The sequence below is a fragment of the Onychomys torridus genome, chromosome 13, assembly GCF_903995425.1.
Source record: "Onychomys torridus chromosome 13, mOncTor1.1, whole genome shotgun sequence".
Taxonomy (NCBI): Eukaryota; Metazoa; Chordata; class Mammalia; order Rodentia; family Cricetidae; genus Onychomys; species Onychomys torridus.
The window spans coordinates 10404085-10424408 of NC_050455.1; the positions used below are offsets into that span (position 1 = coordinate 10404085).

The 20324-nt window shown below is 40.0% G+C and overlaps 1 protein-coding gene and 1 pseudogene across 1 annotated transcript in view; both read left to right on the top strand.

Moving 5' to 3' along the window:
- Nucleotides 1-7786: 7786 nt before the first annotated feature.
- LOC118594761 lies at nt 7787-8009 on the top strand (annotated as a pseudogene).
- A 4184-nt stretch (nt 8010-12193) lies between these two features.
- Nucleotides 12194-20324, top strand: part of Dsg4 (desmoglein 4) — a 38137-nt gene continuing 30006 nt past the window's right edge. The window contains exon 1 of the mRNA XM_036204914.1: nt 12194-12369. Within this exon, the coding sequence (XP_036060807.1) occupies nt 12322-12369 (48 nt within the window). The 5' untranslated portion in view covers nt 12194-12321. The remainder of the gene's footprint in view (nt 12370-20324) is intronic.

The following is a 20324-nucleotide window of genomic DNA, read 5'->3' on the forward strand; positions in this document are numbered from 1 at the left end:
ACAAGACAACACCAATTGCTGCCACAGGCAACCAAAGTGAAGTTTGTCGGTCTGTCTGACAAACAACTGAAGCCAGTGAATTTTGTGTTCACTGCAGAAGCAAGCACACAATGAGTAAGGGAGGCTGTACATTTATACATGCCGACTGCTTCCAGAAAATACCCTAGGCCACCTGCCACCTAGGAGGTAAAGCAACTCAGGCATCCCTGAAGTAAAGAAATGCATATGCTAACTGTTTGGATAGGTGGATATGAGCAAAATAGGAAGAGCATTTCATCAAGACCTGTCAGTCATCTGTACACCTACTCTCTGAATTTTCTGATGGGACAGGACTTGCTTGGGCATTCCTCTAAAAATAAAGATGACACCTGAGCCAACATATTGGTGCATTGAGTAACAAAGCCAGATGGTGTAAAGGCCCCCTTGTCACTAACATCGGTGGGTTTATAGCACCAACGTCAATTAGATGCTTGCCCCTGCTGGGAACTCAGGCACTCTCTTCTAATGCATAACTTTGCTTATTATGAAATGGCCTGGATAGAAGGATTTTGGGAATCTGTTTGCCAGAAACAAAGGCAACTGGTTCACCAAAGTAATCACTGCAGCCATGACCGCAGTATCTTCCAACACATTGCTAATAGCATCATGCCAGTGTAATCTGTATGAGACAGCTAGCTTATCTTAAAAGGGGACATCAATATTTAGTACAGCACTATTCACAACTAAGTAATGACACCAACCTAGATGTCCAACAACAGAGGACTGGATAAAGAGAATGTTGCTCTTACATACAGTGGAAGTTTTTACAACCATGAAGAAGAATGAAATCATGCTGTGTGCAAGAAAATGGAGGAAATCATGTTAGATAAATCATCAGTCCCAGAAAGAGAAATACCACGTTTTCTCTTGTTTCTGGGCCTAGACAGTAGAAATACGTTGAGTCATAGATGTACTGATGATGTGAAACAAGCTAACTAGGGAAAAAGGGGAACTGACTAATAAGAACGGGAAGGAGAAAGAGGATATTGAGAGAACGTGAGGAGAATGTGTTCAAAGTATGTTATCATCTATGTGTGGAAATGCCCTCATGTAACCGTACAATTAAAAATTAAATCGGGAAACGAAATCACTCAGAGTTAGAGCTATGGTCCATAGTCTCACATGAAACAAGACAGAGTCTTCAAACACAGGGGTGCTTAGTAATGAGATTTCTGTTTGTTTGTTCAGCATAAATAAATAAAATAACACTGTAAAGGGAGAAAAGGGGCACACTAAAAAATTACATCGTCATAAGATACATATATGTGTGTGCGCATAAAATTAAGACAAAATTTTGAATTGACATACGACAATTTTTAAATTAACATGTTAAATAGAAGCTTGACAGTTGCTTGCTGAATATGAATAAATGCTGGCTGTTTGAGGTTCACGTTGTTAATCCTGAGCTTCACCAGAGAAAAATCAGTTCAAGCTTTATTTAAATATTAAATACTGACCTGGAAGGACTTTGGTCAGGACCACTCCCTGGAACTTCCTCCTGAGTGGCCCAGAAACATGTTAAAGAGCTATTGAAGGCCACCAATGTGCTTCCCATGTGACTTGGTTGTTACTTTCCAAGAACTACCACTCCCAGCATCTCAGGAAGTTATGTGGTCCTTGGACAAGTGAGGTTTACATGAAATCTATCCTTGCTCTGAGGACCTGCTGTGGGAACTGAGCCCTGGACCACACCATGCTGCCCCTCAAATTCCTATCCTTCCAGAGACAGCTACTTGCTCTGAATTATTCCTTGGTGTGATCAGGTCTCTACAAATTGAGTGACAAAACATTTTCACTTTGTCAGAACGCAGCTGTTTCTTGCCCAGGTGTTTTAAATATTTCAGAGGAAAGATGAGATTTGGAAATATTTGACCTAACTAGTGTCTTTTTGAACCATAAGTCAACTGAAAAGATAATAAAAATGAAAAAAAAAAGGTTATTAAAAGGTTATTTTCTAAATAGCTGAAGAAGACTTCCTCCTCTAAAAACTCTCAAAATGGGATAAAGCATGTGATTTTGTTTAAACCAGAGTCACAGTAAAACAGAAATCCATCCTGGATGCAGAGAGACCCACAGGCAGATGAAAAGCATTGGCTCTGGTCACTTCCCATTGGGAAGACAAGGAACCTCAAAGCATGAGTTTAAGAGAGAAAGGCTGCTCTTCCCTCAGCCTCAGAGGCTTCAGGACATGGTTGCGTGGCTCTCTTGCTTCTGGCCTGTGGTGTGGCAGAACATCATGGCAGACACAGTAGTAGAACCGGCTCACTGCACTGTGGTCTGAAAACAAAGAAATGGGCAGAAAGGCACTGACACCCAGCACACCCTCCAAGGCCTCTCCTCCTGGGAGTGAGACCCACCTCCTACAGGTTGTATCACCTGCCAACCGCATCACCATCTGGGAACTAATCCTTCAGTATACAAGCTTTTGGAGGACATTTGAACTACAAAACGTAACAAACAATGTATTAAAAAACTGCCTAATCAGTGAGGTAAAATTCATAAAAAAAACTTCTAAAGCTTTCCACATGCTGTTCATTGCAAGAAAAAAAAAAGAAACATTTCCTCTGTAAGGGGAAAATGATATCATTGCTCAATCCCTATGCAATGATGTACGTCAAAATATCCCTCCATCTTTCCTCTATTCGTGACAAAGGGGTAATGTTTAGACTGCCCCCTCAGTTGCTAGAGCAAGCGGAGGTCATCCTTTGCAGAGAAGACGTGGACTTCAGCTTCTCATCCACAGACAGCGTTATTCCACACTAACGGAGTAACTCCTTTGTGCAGCATCTTCTATCAGCTGGAGCTGAGACTTCATTGCCAACAAAATGAGCTGCTTCTAACATAAACAAAGGGCAAACGTGAGCCTGCAGGAACCTTTCACAGGGAGAATGGGATGCAAGGGAAGGAGGGTCTCCCTTGTGGCTGAGTCAGCCTTCTTTGGAAGACTGTCTGTGACACCTGAGAGCTACTCTCTCTGAAGTAAGGAAAAGAGACCAGAACCTCAGAAGATACATGAAGTGCTTGAAAAGCCTTCACTAATGGGATTATTACTCTGATAAAAACATACCCAGAGAAGCTCATCACCTCCACCAAAAACACATTAAAACAGAACAGAGGAGAACATTAAACAGGTAACAGGAGAAAACTACCAGGAAGGAGATGCGATGAACGAAAATAATAAGAAATAAAACCTATATTCAGTTATTACCATTCAAAGTATATTAATGTGTAGAAAAACAACTTATATCTATGCCTACTGCCATAGATCTTAACAAATGTCAAATGTGTTGAAGATAAGAGGGCTAGAAAGCTGAAAAAGTTATTGCTTAAAGAGAAGGTGATGCATGCTAGTTTTGTTGCATAAATACATCTAATTTGACTCCCCAAGAAAATAAAAGAGGGAATTTATAATTAAGAGCAATTAATTAACTCACGGGGGGGGGGGGGGGCGTGCACAGCCTGTGAGTGGCAATAGTGGAGCCAGATCTAAAGGTCCTGTGGTTCCGGGGATCTCATGCTGGCATTGCACATTTAACTTAACTTCAGATAAGACCTGATAATACTGACAAATGAAGGTGTGGGGCAGAGTCTATGCATTTTATTCTGCTATGCTCCAGAAGCTCAAACAGAAATAGCATTCAGAGTAAGAGTGGACACTAATCCTTCTCCTAAAGGAATTGAAGGGTGGTAACTAATTCCTCTAATCAAATATGCATATAACACAAAGAATGTCTGATAAATCTGGTAAAATCTACATCCAAAGTAGGAAGGTCTCCCAGGTATGTCCAACCTTTTTTTTTTTTAGTCAAATTCTTGGTTTTTACATTTTTATTTATATGTATGTGAGTCTGTGTGGGTATATATATGCACAGTAGATAATACATCATTGCTTGTGGAAGCCAGAAGAGGGCATCAGATCCCCAGGAGCTGGAGTTACAAGAATTTGTGGATGCTCAGATCTCAACTCCAGTCCCGTGTCTCCCCCCTCTACCCCCCTCCCCCGTTTCCAAGCAAGCATTAGCTACTGAACCATCTTTCTAGCCTCAGTCTAGAGCCTTTTGACACTGTCATCTACAAATCCTTGAATCCAGGAACTGTGGCTCACACCTGCAAGCTCAGCATTTGGGAGGTAGAAGCATAGGATTCCCACAAGTTCAAGGCCAGCCTGGTCTACTTAGCGAGTTCCAAGCTAGCCAAAACTACATAGTAAGACCTTGTCTCAAAAGGCAAAGCAAAGTTCAAGCTCAAAGATCCTGTGATCTAATTTTAAAAAGTAACACAGGCACAAAAACCTCACAATGTTTCAAGCAAGTTTAGAGTTGTAAATTGGGCCACATTTGTAGTGATACTCAGCCATGTGCAACCTGTGAACATGCCTGGTAGAGCTACTCCATTTCTAGCTGTATTTCAGAATCCATGCTCTCTGATTGCCTGCATGCCTCCAAACCAGTATGTTGAAACCTTTGTTATGGTTCCCATTGATTATCAACTTTCCAGGTTCTAAAATCATAAGGAGACAAGCCTCCGGGTAGATGACAAGAGATTACTAGAGCGAGTTAATTGAGGTTCAAAGAGCCACCTTGACTATGGGCTCTACCATCCCATGGGCTGGAGCCCAGGACTGAATGAAAAGAAAAATGCTGAGCACCAGCGTTCATCTCTCTCTGCATCTTGACTGTGGATGAGAAGTACAGTCAAGTACCTGCTGCCGTGATGTCTTCACCATAGTGCACAGCATCCCCTCACACTGTACGCTGAATTAAACCTTCCATCCCTCAAAGGAACTAATATAATACTAAGCCTGAGGTGTCAACATTAGGAGTGGAACCTTCAAGAAATGATGAAGACTTAGTACAGAGCCTTCATGAATGGGATTATTACTCTGATAAAAAAACATACCCAAAGAAGCTCATCACCTCTTCCACCATGAAAGCGAACAGCAAGATGTCAACTATGAGGCTGGAGGCAAGCCCTTGACATACACAGAATCTGCCAGTGCTTTGGTCTTAGACCTCTAAGCCTTCAGTGCTATAAGAAGCAAATGAGCATAAGCTCACCAGTTTCTGGCTTTTTGTTTTAGCAATATGAATGAGCTGAGACAAGAATATAGTGTTCCCCAAACATAATCCTTCATAGCATAAGGACATCCAACAACTATAAAATAATCTGATCCTGGAAACCTGTTTCCACATCATTGATTAGCAGGGGAGGGAATGTGGAAGGTCAGACTCCCAAAAGATGTCACCTGTACTTTTTTCTAAGTAAGTTGGCATGTTTATAAATTAGCATCAATTATATCATTAACAAGATAGACTAAAGGGGAAAGGAAGTAACCCTCTCATATAAAAATAAATAATGGTTAATATTCTCCACCTCCATGAAAAGACATTAAATTACATGAGAAAAACTGTCCACAGACTAGCAAGATGTCTCAGTGGGTAATGATACTAATCTACCAGGGCTGATAATCTAAACTCAACCCAGCAGGGGTCCACTGAGTGGAGAGAAGGCCAGAATCAACTCCCACAAGTTATCCTGTGTTCCACATGTACTCTATGGTACATGAGGATGATACCACACACATGGGCATATGCATACACACACACACACACACACACACACACACACACACACACACACACACTACAAATAATTTTTTTTTTTTTTGGTTTTTCGACATAGGGTTTCTCTAACTCACAGAGATCCACCTGGTTCTGCCTTCCAAGTGCTGGGATTAAAGGTGTGCGCCACCACCACCCAGCTATAAATAATACTTTTAAAGAAAAAATGAAGTTCTTATTTACATGATGCCCTCTTTCTCTGCTCCATCCATAGAATAAGATAATGACTCTGAATCAACAGTTCTTTTAAAATGCTCTTATCACACGTCATTTTCTTTGTGTGCAGGTAGGCATACAGGAACAGGCACACATATGCATGGAGTTTTTGAGGAGGTCAGAAGAAAACTTCAAGAATAAGTTCTCTCCTTCTACCATATGGATCCTGAAGATGTATTTCAGTTGCTATAGAAATATACCATGATCAAAAGCAATTTATGAAAGAAAAAATTTACCTGGGCTTATAGTTACAAAGTCCAATCCACAACTAGAGAGGTGTGTCAGGAAACAGCCAGAACAAGAATCTGAGCAATCATGTTCTTAATACCAATCAAGAAACAGACGGGAAGTGGGGTTAGTCTATGAACTCTCCAAGTCCACCCAATGACATTCTTCCTCCAGCAAAGCTGCACTACCTCCCAAAGAATGTCAACAGCTGCAGACCGAGTGTTCAAATGCCCGATTCTATGGGGACATTCTCATTCAACTCACCACAAGATGAAATTTGAGTCGTCAGGCTGGAGGCAGGCACATTTACCCACTAAACTATCTCATTGGCCCTTGAGTCAAAAGTTCCTAACTCCAGGCAACAAACTCAAAATTACCTCAGGAGCATGTATCCACTAAGTAATTGACTCATCCCAGATTTGAATTCAGTAGACTAGAGGACAAGAAATCTTCATTTTTCCCCACATTACCTAAGAAATACATCTCAAAAGTCATATCTACTTTCAGATCCTCTTATTCCTTGATTTATTCCCCAGACTGAGTTGCCCACTATATTTGAGTTGGCTAGATACAGAGCTGGCCATTTGTGAAAACAGAAAACCTTATGTATCTTTCAGAAAAAGAAAACATGTAAAATACATCTGTCCATCAGACTTGTAGACAGCAATAAGGTGAACAATATACTCAGTAAGGCAGAGAGACATCTAAGTGATAATAACACGTACAGGTACCTCTGTCAAAATCAGGAATGAAGAAGCCAATGAAGAGGCCATTTTTAGTCTAAGTATGTAGTGAATATGTAAGCGGTACACTTTAATTAATACAGAACCAGAAGCCAAGCTGTTCTGTATCTATGTGTTTGGAATACATCCTACACATAAAGAAAATCAGCAGGGCACCTCAGTTAGGGTGCATGTATGATTTTAGGGTGCAAACTAGCATCATCCTTATGGTATTAACATGACTCTTCAGGAAACTAACATTTAACCTCCATGATTTCTAACACTTACTAAATAACCTGGTGGCTGGTCCTTTGTCACCATACATAAATTAGCTTTAATGAGAGCACAGAATGTTTATCTTTAGTGCTGTAGGCAACTCATCAGACACATCGTCACAGCAACCACTCTGGGTCAACACAAAGACAAGGCTGTTTATGTTTGTCCATCTCCCAGGCCCAGGCTAATGAAAACCTCCTTGTCTGCATAGTTCTAAAACTATTGCATTGTATTTGACAAACTAGTTCATGACCCTAAGAATTTCTAAGTTTCTTTTCCTCTAACATTAACTTTCAGAAGAAAAGTTGTCTGGAGGTAGCTAAATAGCACTTTCTGGGAATCCTATACTGTCATAACGTGAGGGAAAATATTCACTTGACATTCTCACCATAGCCTCTCGGCCTGTGTATGGTATTGGACCTTTTTCTTCCCAAAGAGAACTTGTCATAGGGGATATCACATTAGAGAATTTCTGTATCATTACTTCAATTGTTGTGTTTCACATGGATGTGTGAAACAGTGGTGTTCTGATCTTTTGGAAACAGGAAGATAACACACAAACAATGATAAACTACCTAAAGAATCCTTAAAATTCAAGGAGCGGACATCAGACATCGGTGCTGCGCGTGTGTTTGTGAGGCCACCCACTCTTTTCCATTGTACCAAGCCCGCTGAAAAGTTGCCATGAGCAAGGCAACTCCCGAGCTGAAGAAATTTATGGACAAAAAGTTATAATTGAAGTTAAATGGTGGCCGACATGTACACAGTATACTACTAAGATCCCTTTATGAATCTTGTGATTGATGAGTGTGTGGAAATGGCAACTAGTGGGCAACAGAACAACATCAGCATGGTGGTCATATGAGGAAACAATATCATCATGTTAGAAGCCTTGGAAAGAGTCTAAGCAATGGCTGGTCAGCAGAGGAGTCCACATCCTTCCCCTAAGGACTGTTTGATTGGGGTGTAGAATTGGGTCATGTACATTTTCATATGAAACTTTTTGCTAAATAAACTCTTGTGATACTCACAGTGTAAAAAAAAAATTCAAGGAGCATTTTTTTCTAAGAAAGTACCACTAGTTTGATGTCAGATATACATACAGTAAAGGACTTACTAAAACCATTCTGCTCATAAGAACAACTACCGAACTCAAGAGTTAGTAAACTCTGAAGTATGGAAAAGTCATTTCTAAGCTGTAACATTTGGCTATCAACTATTATCACCTTCACACGTGCAACTAATACTGAAAAGTAGCTGCTGTTTAGAAATCTGTATTGGCTTTGAAGCAGGAGGTGGAATTGTTGCCTATCTTGTTGTCTAATTGTCTGAGCTATCAATAAAACAATGGTCACAGAGGAGGAAGAGAAGAGGGACTGGATTTTAAGATTTCCTCGGGACCTCATGTACTAATATTTCTTGCTCTGTCCCTACCATGCCTGGAAGTCCCCAGGAGAAAGAGAATAGCTGTTCTTTATCTGTACTGAGCATTGCGGCCACACTTCATCTTTCAAGAATTGTCATTGCGGATCTGATCCCAGAAAGTGTTACTGTAGTTCTTGGGGGATCTGGCTAGTTCCCAAGAGTGTGTGTGTTGTAATAAAATGAGCAAGGCTGACCTCTGACGCGTATTTGCTTTGTATCTTCTGTATTATAAATCCCTCCCCCATGATGCCATTGGCCCTGTTGTGCATCACCGGAGATCCCCATCAGCAGTGACACCAATAGGCTCGTTCAATCTTACACTCTCCAGCTTCCAAAAGTGTATAAAGAAATGAATCTCTATTTTTTACTGTATCTAGCCCTTTATATTTTGTCATAGCAACAACAATAACAAGGACTGGTACATAGTCATCAGTAAAAGATCTCTAGATTCAGGTTTTAGGAGACACTAAACTCAAGAGTTACAGATGTAGAAACACAGCCAAACTATCTGGCACTTCCTTCTGTTGCTTGATTTTTTTAAAACTCATTCTATGAATTATATTTGTGAAGACAGAAAACCCTATGTATCTTTCAGAAGAAGAAAACATGGAAACTACGTCTGTCCATCAGACTATAGGCAACAATAACAAAACAATTATATTTTCCCTGTGAAAAGCAATGTGACACAAATATTCAAACTGCTTACATTCCTTTTTCAGGAAAGTAGAATCACCCTAATTCAATAATACATGGATGAAAAACAGAACCACCCCATTAACTGGCTAAAGAGCAGAAATTTAGATGACGCACGTCAGTGAGACGCTGCAGCTTACGTCACCTCAGGGTCTTCTTGAAGTAGTCATAAATAGAAAACCATCGCTGCAGTCCCTTCTCTGTTCCCTTGGTTCCTTTTCATGTTCCGGCTGACCCATAGTGTGTAGCCATGAGTTCTGCAGAATTCTCACATTGTGGTGGCCTAGGCCTTCAGCAAAACTGCTGCAGGTCCTCGTGGCAATGAAGTCGTACACAGCCTGGCAAGAAGGTTTGTCAGGTAAAGGTGCTTGCCGCCAACCCTGATGACCTGAGTTTGAATCCTGGGACCCACGTGGTAGAATGGCAGACCTGACGCCCTCAGGTTGTCCTCTGACATCTACATGTGTGTCATGGCACACACATGTATGTACATGAACACACAATTAATTAATTAGTTAATTAATTAATATAAATAAAATAACTTACAATCTTAAGTCTCCCATATTTATTTTTGCTTGCTATCCCCAGAGCACAGTACTTGAATACTGAAATTTCTAAATATGCTCCAACAGCCTCTGATATTCCCTGTCTGATGAAAACCAAAAAAGACTTTCTATTCAGGAACCCCAGCAGACTAGCTGGAGATTAAGAGAAAGGGGCCTGCCAAATTTTATCTAGATGTCCGTTGACTTGAAACACTTTATATTCTCCTATGCTTCTATGATTCAAATTTCAGGCAGCTTTGCATCTAAAATTTCTGAGATACAAAACATTTGTATGTGTGTTGACAATATGACTTTAAGACTAGAGATGCTATCCCATTGTAAGCTAAGGGCTATCCCACATGCGCTAACACAAATTCTCACTGTCTTTTTTATTTCAAACTAAACCAAATGCTTTGTGAACTAACAATTTTCAAAGAGCTGCAGTGAAGGTACAGCCGATGGAAAAGTTGACATAGTATGTTAGAAAGAATCGTTTCCACTGTTGCTTGCAAATGGTCTCCAGTCCATGGCATCATGTGGACTTCCTCCACACTGAGAATCAAGAGGCACTTTCCCTGTGCCCAAGTGTCCACAGTTCATTGCCATCAGTAACAGGCCAAACATATTGTTAGCAGAGTGTGGGCACTACTCTAGTCTGGATAGAACAATGAAAGCCCATTTCTACAAAAAATAAATTATAAAAGAATCTCTTTAAATGGTTACTTGAGTACATCTTATTCCTCCGTGGTTTGCTTTAAGGACCTATTAAAATATGAAACCATGGGTTAATAAATCACTGGCAAATATTGGTTGCACTGCTATTCTAAAAATTACTCTAAACACCATGCCAATCCAAATGCATGCTCTGCTATTGAAACACACTGAAATAAATTATAATTTAGTGCTGATTTCAAGCCAAATTTTTTGCTCTTTCAACTATTTGTTGAGACAGTACAGTTTGTACTCTGATTAGAAATCCATTTTTAAGGCTTTGTTCTCCATAGCACATACCATTAAATAACCCTGGAGCTAGCTGAAGACGCATTTTAAGACTGATGTGAGCTTTATTTGTTCACTTTACATCACTTCGAAGTAGGCAGATCCTCTAAAAAATTGAAGCTTCACTTTGATAGGGATCTTTAAATACTGACTCTTTGTAACAATTAATTTTCCCCACTATGTGAACAAAACTAAAACTCCCTTCTGTCTTTCTCACAAAAATTTCCAATATATAATTCATTTCTCTTCTTTTGGGTGCACCACACCAGCCTTCTTATTGCCTGCACTCTGTCCTATGCCTCTAATTTTAAAATGTTAAGCTAAGTTTCTCAAGAGACCAAGGTCTTTTAGAAACACTCCTGTAATGTAGTCTGTGAGCTACAGTGCCAGGACCTAAGATGCAATTTCCCTTTGAAACTCTCCAGCCAGTGTGAATTAGCAATTAGAGACCATTTAACTGCATTTTCTTCTCATGTCTATTGGAGTAGCTGCCAAACTGCATTTCCTTTTTATTCATTTGAGACTCTCACTCCATTCAAGACATATCCTCACAAACAGGAAGAGAGGAATTAAAGAAAAAAAATGACACCCATATGATCTAGATACTACTTTGGTGTTGGTTTTCTCCTAAGTCATCTAATTCCTAAGTTCAGCTTCTTAATAAATATGTGTAGTGATTTAAAACATGTTCCTCATTTGTATTATTTACTTTTACTTAGTTGACTTGAAATTGACACCAATTTCTCACACAAATTCCATGAGCAGTAAGAAAACTAAGTTTCATAAGCATTGTATCATGGAGGTCCATCTCTGGAAAGGAACACACTGGTACCAGTTAAGCCAGAGTCTCTTCAACTCAACTGCCTATTCCAGGAAATCTTTAAAATTGAGATTGTCTTTCAACCACAGAACTTCTTAAGAGTAAAGCAGAAAGCACCAGAATGAAAAGAATTTCATGATTCTATCTCCCCTTCAGTATCTCTGCCTGATACCTTCGCTCTGCTAAAGGTTCTATCAGTTGAAGCTGATTGTGTAGTGGCCATGCAGGGTGTGTGTGTGTGTGTGTGTGTGTGTGTGTGTGTGTGTGTGTGTTGTTGGTCTATGTAATTTTGCTTTTACAATGTTGGCAGTCAGAAGGAGCCTTCTAATTTTATTCGCCATGATGATAGGCCCTAGCATTTTAATTATTTTTCATGTTGTGAGTAATTTATTATTCATTGGGTATCTTCCCTGTAAATCTTGCCCTCACTCTGTAAGATTTTTCTTTGGTGTCCAACAAAGGGTTTCATTGCAATAAGAATCAAGGTGTGTCTAAGTTCTTACCCAGAACCCAAACAATGCCAGCCTTCCAGACCAGCCCAGGAGTTTGGGGTGGAGAAACAGAGTCATTAGAGAATATCTTCATCCCTCTGCCCAGAGAGCACCATAGTTATCACCCATGCCCTCCTGACAGGGCATCTCCACGCACATCCTGCTGCAGAACCTAATTTGGGAGCTGCAAGATCAGGACTAAAACTGACTCTCGCTGGGGCTCAAGGGCAAGAGAGACCCAAAGAAATGGATTGGTTTCTCTTCAGAAATATTTGTCTTCTGATTCTGCTCATGGTAAGTGAAAATTGAGGCCCTGGAAGAAAGGTCCAGCTCCTGCCTTTTCTGTCCACCTCCAGCTTTCTACATGGACTTCCTTATTTTTAATCTGCTTTCTGCAAAGATAGAACAAGAAACTCAGTCTCTGTAGGTCCCCCAAGACCTTTCAGTGGCATGGGGGACTGGACTGAATTAGATTAACTCAGCATGACATCAAATCAGATTTAACACTAGGGAATTTCTAAAGTTCATAATTGGACATAACAATTTTATATTCTCTTTTATTTATACTTAAATTAGACAGATTGCTATGAAAATTCAAGGGCTTAAAATTTGAAGGGAGCTAAAGTTTATCAAACCCAAATATTTACCTGTGAGTTTCCTGCAAAGTAGAGGATGGTCAACTATGTCAAAATTATGTTGCAACTACTTATGAAATATTTAAGTCCGATTATAAAAACATCCCTACAGGCTAGGAAGGAAACATCTAGATGATCTATTTATTTAAAGTAGACACTGTGCTTTGAATATAGAACTACTTCAATCCAATCCCATTCTGTGGTGGCTCAGGTGTGGAAGACTTCCCACCATGCAAATATAGCCAGCATCCGACCCTGGAAAGAAGAGCGACAGCTACTTCTAATTCCATGTCGTCTGTAGAAAAGCCAAGGTTGGAGTGGACAAGCTATCAAACTATTGTCAATTAGAAAATTTTGCTTAAAGAATCGATTAAGACAATTAAGATAGGATCAGATTTAAATCAACTGATGATCAAGTGACAGAGCTGGTCAGTCAAAGTATATCTTAAAAATAAGATAAAGAGAAGGGGGGAGCATATTTTTTTCAATGAGAATCAAATACCTGGCTGTCTATCAGTCTCTCAGAATGTCCTAATGTGTGCTCTGGCAGAAGCTTGCCCTAGCAGAAGCTTGCCAAGTGGCAGCCATGCTGTTCTCAGGCAGTGGAATTATCCAGGCTCATTGGAACATTGTTTTCATCAGTCAGGGCATCCAGGCAGGGCTGGGAGTGGTGGGAACGCATCCCTGACCACTTGGCACAGTAAGTTATTCTGGAGTCTACATTACAGTGGACTGAAAATGTGGCACAGGTACCAACTCTGCCCAAGGGCACACAACCCAAGCTTGACTGGAACATGAGAACAGTAGTAGAATACTCCATCCTCCATTTAGGAGATAGATTATTGAAACATTTCTTTAAAAAAAATAGTCTATAAAATGCCAGATATCAGTGCAATGCCCTGTTGCAAAGGCCAGTAAAATAATAATAATAATAATAATAATAATAATAATAATAACAATAATAATAATAATAATAATAATAATAATAGTAATAGTAATAGTAATAATGAAAAGGGGACTGAAGGAAGATTCCAGAAGCTATTGGGTACTTCAAAGCTAGAGTCAAGTGTCAGTATGTCCCTCTTGCTAGAATTTTATGGGCTATTTTCATGCTTTCTTTGTAGTATACCTTTTTTTTTTATCATGGGAAATGACAACTGTCAAGATTTTAGTAGCAATGAATAAGCATTCAATCCAGCTTATTGCTTTCTGCATAGGCATGTTTAATGATAAAATTGTTTAATTGAAGAGTTCATTCATTTCTTTGATCTGGAATGAGTATCATAATTCAAGTTCTCAGGATCTCACTTGGGTAGTGCTAATTTATTTCTCCTTGGTAATCTTAGTGGTCATTGATGCTGAATTCTTCAATTGTCACTAAGACTGAAGTTTCTGTGTTTGGCTTTCATGGCAAACATGGATGATGTAAGCTCTTAAGCATTTGCAACATGCTTGTGTCTGCTAATGTCTACAACTGGGGAGTAGAGATGTCTAGCATGTATCAAGACAGACAAGTGCAAATGACTGGAGAGAATCTACATGATATTATATGAAAATAGGTATTTTCCTACTTGTCTTTAGTTTCTTGCTCTTGAACTCTGTCCCTTTTCTCATCAATTAAATCAAAGACTGTCTAGTGCATCATTGTAGCTTACACTTATGAGGGCGTGGCAACCCCTCAGGGTTACTGGCACTTTGTGTCAGCTGCTTCTCAACCACAAGAAGTACATATGACAAGGTTTTGATAGATAGCCAATTAAAAGTACTCAAGAGGTTTCAGTGGGATGTTTCACTTCATCACAAGGGTACTGTGCTATTTTTCTCCTAAGGATATTCATCATGGTCTTCTGCCATAAACCGGATGGGGAGTCGAGAAACAATTGACACTGTCAGATACTCAGCTGTCTGAGGTTTGAGTCACGGTTCCCTTCAAAGAGGCTGTGCAGCTTTGGAAAAGCAATCTGTTCTTCCAGGGCCTCATTGTGCCTCATAGAGACTGAGCACTTAGACATGATGTCACTAGGTTGCTTCCACAATGGAAACTCTGAAATCCTCTAATTACTGCTACTGGTGACTTATCCAGTATAAGTTCATGTCTTGCTATGGAATTCAGTTTTCTCAAATTTCCTGGAGAATCGAAAGAGGTGGACAATGCTATACATTGTATACATTTTATTAGGCAGGCAACACCAGAGGCTGGGCAGTTATTAACCAAATGAGGCCTATATTTTATAGAGTTAATAAGATAATAAAAAGTAGCCATTCATCAGATATGAGGTTTTTATCCACATATGGTGACCAATCATTCTACAAATGAGATGTAAACATTCTAATCAAATACCCTGGTTCTTGGAAAGTAAAATAGGCAGGTGATGTTATCTTACCCTAAGCTGAAAACAGGCATTAAAATTTAAAAGCATGCTTAGACTAACCTAGCCTCATTAATTTAGTCCTCACAGTAAACAACGTTATTTTGGTACATAGAACCCAACTTATCTTTTCAAAATTGGCATATAAACTTTGAGAAGTACAATGGCAGGTGGGAAAAACACATTGTGTTTTTGTACTAGAATTTTCCTTTGTACTAGATAGCCAACCCTAGAAAGCATTAAATGATTGGCTTCAGTACTGACTATTGCAGAGGCTGTTAACATCCTCATCACACCACAGACTGTTGGGATGAAATCTGATCTCTTATTTTGGTAGTGGTGATGGTGATGCTGGTTGTAAGTTACAGACTTGTGTATAGTACATATCTTGTATAAGCCAACTGAACACTTTTATATTTCCACCTTCAGATGATAGCATTTTGTGGCAGGAATTCTACATCAGAATAATTTTTATATCCTAAAAGATACTTAGTATTACTACCACACTATAATCTCTAACTTGCACAGCTTCCTCAATAGTATCTACCTAGAGAGAGAGTTACAGGACAAAAATCCTCCCCTAATCCCTTGAGCACACTGGCCAGCCTATGTGAATGAATGAGTTCCAGGCCACCTGAAAGACTCGGAAAAGAAGGGGAATGGCACATGTGAAGAAGAAAACCCAGAGTTGACCTCTAACCTCTGTGCACATGCACCCATACCCACATAAATATACTATGTACACACACACTCATACACACACACACACACACACACACACACACACACACTCATACACACACAAACACACAATACAGAGAAAGAGATGCACAGAGAGAGAGAGAGAGAGAGAGAGAGAGAGAGAGAGAGAGAGAGAGAGAGAGAGAGAGAGAGAGAGAGAGAGAGAGAGTGAGCAGCTCCAAAAATATTTCGTGGCTTTTTAGACTAAGATACTTTTTTATTTTTAAAAGATACCCTTCTTCCTTTAAGAACATCCTGCATCCTAAATGCCTACTTTTATGGTTCCTTCCTAAAGCCTAGGTAAACCAGGGAAAAGTTCTTTATGGTGCAACCAAACCGTTGACTGGGCTGTGGTCATGTGTCCTTCCTGTTCCCAGATGCTATTGCAGCTGGAATTCCCCGCTGACACAGAGCAGTTCTGATGATAGGCTGTGAGACGGGAGTGACCAGCATAAAGCCCTGGAACATTACTTGCATGAGAAATGTTTGCCCTTCCTTTCTACATAGAAAATTACATGGCTTACAAACGAAAAGACCAGTACTTGATATACCTTCAATTACAAACAAAAGTAGTATAATTAGGCTTGAACTTGGCATCTCTGCCATATACCTAGGAAGATGGTAACTGCTTTACTCAATAATTTTTATGAGCATTATTTGAGGAAGAACTGCTCATTAATAAGTTGGTTCTGGATGTACAAATGACTCCAAAACTGACTTCAAAAAGACAAGCCTTGTTCAGTAGCTAATACTTTCAATAAAAAATAAAATGGAGACTCTAAGGGAATAACATATTTTAATATTGCAATGAGCCCATGGAATAATGTTGATGCAAAAATCACCAGATAGTCTGGGAACAAGAATGAAAAGAAAACGTCAGGCCAAGATTTTCTTGCATTTGCTAAAACTAGATAGGAATGAAATATTGTATATTTTACTATTCCTTAGGAGTTTAACATTAGAACTTGCCTTGCATACAAACGACATTGCCCTGCCATTTACTTTTGTCAACAAAACTTGTTCAGTGAATGACTAGATTCAGTTTCTAATATGCATCCTAACACACAACGTTAGCACATCTCCCGCCCACTCACTGACAGGCAGCTGTTATACAGATAGTGGGTTTCACAAGTGAGCTTGAATACCTTAAACTGAGGTGAGGTCTGCCATGGTGTTGCCATTCTGTCACTTTACAGCAAAAAAACATTTTTACAGTTAACAAAGTTATTTTAAGATAGTCTGAAAAGTAAATGCATGTTTCCCTACATTGGGAATTTTTTTTTTAAAAAAAGTCTCTGAAAAAAAATAAGCTAGAACTTATCATTCAGACAGCCTAAAGTTAAATCCATTACTTCAAGACTAAAATTCTTTCAATTTCACCTTGGGTACATTTCCAACCCTGGACAAGCGTCTTTTGTGATGTTTAATACCTTCCAGTATCTGTCTTTATTGCCCCTCTCAGCCTTATTTTTCACTACGTTCTCACGAGTTAGCACAGATATATGGGAGACACCATCACCTTTCCTGAAATGTCTCCTTCCATAGATTCAATTTAGCATAAAATGACACCCACAAAAGAGTGGATGAAAAATGGTCTCATGGTTGGGGCCCACAGAAACAACTCAGTTAGAAAATCCACATTTCTCTGGGTTCTTTTGCTCCCCAACAGCTTGTGCCTCTAGTTCCCTTTTCTAGTGTTCTACTGTGGCCCTGACAACTGGTTCAGCCAGTTTGCTTGTACGTGGGAGGCGTTGAGGCAAACCTCCCAGCCAAGCCACATCAGAAGAGAATGCCTGGCCCACATAGAGTCTGAACAGTGACTTTCCCAGGCAAGGGGTTTCTCCAGCTCTCAGGGAGCCCAGAGCTCTTCTTCACACCTTGAAGTCCATGCTGCTCTGCTACTTGGTAGAACTTGATAAGCTGCTTCTTTTAGGGCTTCTTCCAAAGTACCCATTCACAAGTGCTTGCCTGGACAGTGCGGTGACAGGACACATGCTGAGATCTTTCAGAGAGGCCTGAATCTCAATGATGAGATCCAGAGGGAGGGATTGGCCACTGTGGCTATCATCAATAAAGCTAACTGGACAGAGAGCCAGAAGCTACCACAGAGGCCTTCATCAGGCACTTCGAGAGTGTTGTTAGATAACACATCTACCTAGAGATCTGGCATTGTAGATGCCCTGGCTTTATAATGCAAAGGTCAGTGAGAGAAGAGGGATGTGAGGGTTATGGGCAAAGATTCTTGGGGCTACGTTGGATGTGGGACATTTATCAGTTGAGCTGAGATCTGTGAAGAGGACAAGAGACACTTTGAAATCTCTTTGAACTAAATTCTGTATCTAACTAATGGGGGGAAATTTCAGCTCTTTGGGAATGATTATCCAGCACTTTTGCTTATCAAGGAACACCAGAACCACACTCTCCAAAACTATCTCTTCCACTCTCCCTTCCTTTTCCCAGATGTACCTAGCATCTGCTGCATCTGTGCTTCCCACATCTTGGCTATTTAGATGAGGGCCTCTTCTCTCCTCAGCTCCCTTCTCTTCTTTCCCCCCAATAAAACTCTCTGCATGAATGTGGTCTACAGGGTGTGTCTCTCACCATGGCTTCCACCCTCTGTGACCGCCACAGGACGTTTTAAAAAATACAACATTCAGCTGGGTTGGTGGTGGCACACGCCTTTAATCCCAGCACTCGGGAGGCAGAGGCAGGCGGATCTTTGTGAGTTCGAGGCCAGCCTGGTCTACCAAGCGAGATCCAGGAAAGGGGCAAAGCTACACAGAGAAACCCTGTCTCGAAAAACCTAAAAAAAAAAAAAACAAAAACAAAAAAAACAAAAAAACATTCATAATAACAGTCATCAGTTCAAGAAGGTATTCTGGTGAAGTGTACAATTGCATTAGATGGTCTAAGTGCAAAATTTTTGTTTTGTTTTTTCAAGACAGGGTTTCTCTGTGTAGCTTTGCGCCTTTTCCTGGAACTCACTAGGTAGCCCAGGCTGGCCTCAAACTCACAGAGATCCTCCTGCCTATACCTCCCGAGTGCTGGGATTAAAGGCATGTGCCACCACCGCCCAGCGCAAAATTATTTTTAAAGAAATTGTTTTCTAGATCCTCAGCTTTCATACATATGTAGGTAGACCCATATATTAGGAGAACATATATGCGCACACATCCTTTCCTCAAGTCAATATATCTGAGCATGCCTTTGAACTTGAGCTATCAAGAAAGTTCTCCCCCAAATTTCCCTTTAAAAACAATTTACACTAGCCACACAATTCACAGTAACCATTCACACTTGACAAACAGAACTTAGCTGCATTACAGTGCATTTTAAAATTGTCTGAGAAAACAGACTGGGAGATGATCCCAGATGTTGTGGTGGCATTGACCCAACAGCTCTTGAAGAACCCTTTGGAAGTAAAGTGGTTTTGAACAGGTCAACAAAACTAGGCAGCCAGCCTATAAGACTCTCATCAGCTAATAAATCACTGTAAAATGTTTCCAAGTAGAGATTGCTTTTTAGATTTAGGACATATAAATCAGAATACATGTAAAGAATTATCTAGGCGTGGTGACACAGGCCTGTACTCCTGGCTACTCAGGAAACTGAGGCTTGAGGAGCATAAGTAGAGGACCATCTAAGCAACTTAGTGAGCTGCTGTCTCATACTAAAAAGTACAACAGATCTGGAGATACAGTTCTGAGCTGAACACTTGCCTAGCAGGCATAAGGCCCTGATGTCTGTCTTCAATGATGAGAAGAGAATCTAATGATCCTGCCAAGAGAAAGTTCCAGTGATGCTGTGTACACACTAATGTGAACAAATTCCCTAGACCTGCACATACAATTAAAGGATGAAGTCAAATGAAGCATGATATAAACTTTGTTTAATTCTATTAGTAGGCTTATGCAAATGAGTTTTGGAAAACGCCATCCATCTTTAGCCACACATTTCTGATCAACTTTTACTTTCTACATTTACTTCTCTCACATTAGAATCTCCACATTTGGATACTGTCTGGGAATTATGCTGCCCTTTATAATTGTAAAGCTAATCCAATCAATTAGTTCATCCATAGAATCAAGATACTGGAGTTCAGGGAAAGACAGGAAGTAAACAAATCCCAACTCTTAAAGCATTTAGTCATCTATTATTTTTCTAATGGATGATGTGAGCATAGGGTGACAGTGACATTTAGATTCCAGTTTCCCGCCCTTAAAATGATAGAAATTTTATTTTAAGCTTTCAATATTTATAATATGTAAGAGTTTACCCTTTGCAACCATGTGACCTTACAAGAAAAGATTTCAGCTGTCAGCCACTGTAGAAAGACCTGAGGAAGCACATCTTCCATGTCAAATATTGTTAGGATTTCGTGAATAAAAGCTGCAAAGAAAAGCTGCAAGATAATTCGAGCAGTCTGTACATGTACTACTAGAGAGCCTGGGGCACAAATAGACGGTACCAAAACTCAGAAAAAGTAAAGCAACTCGATAAAACG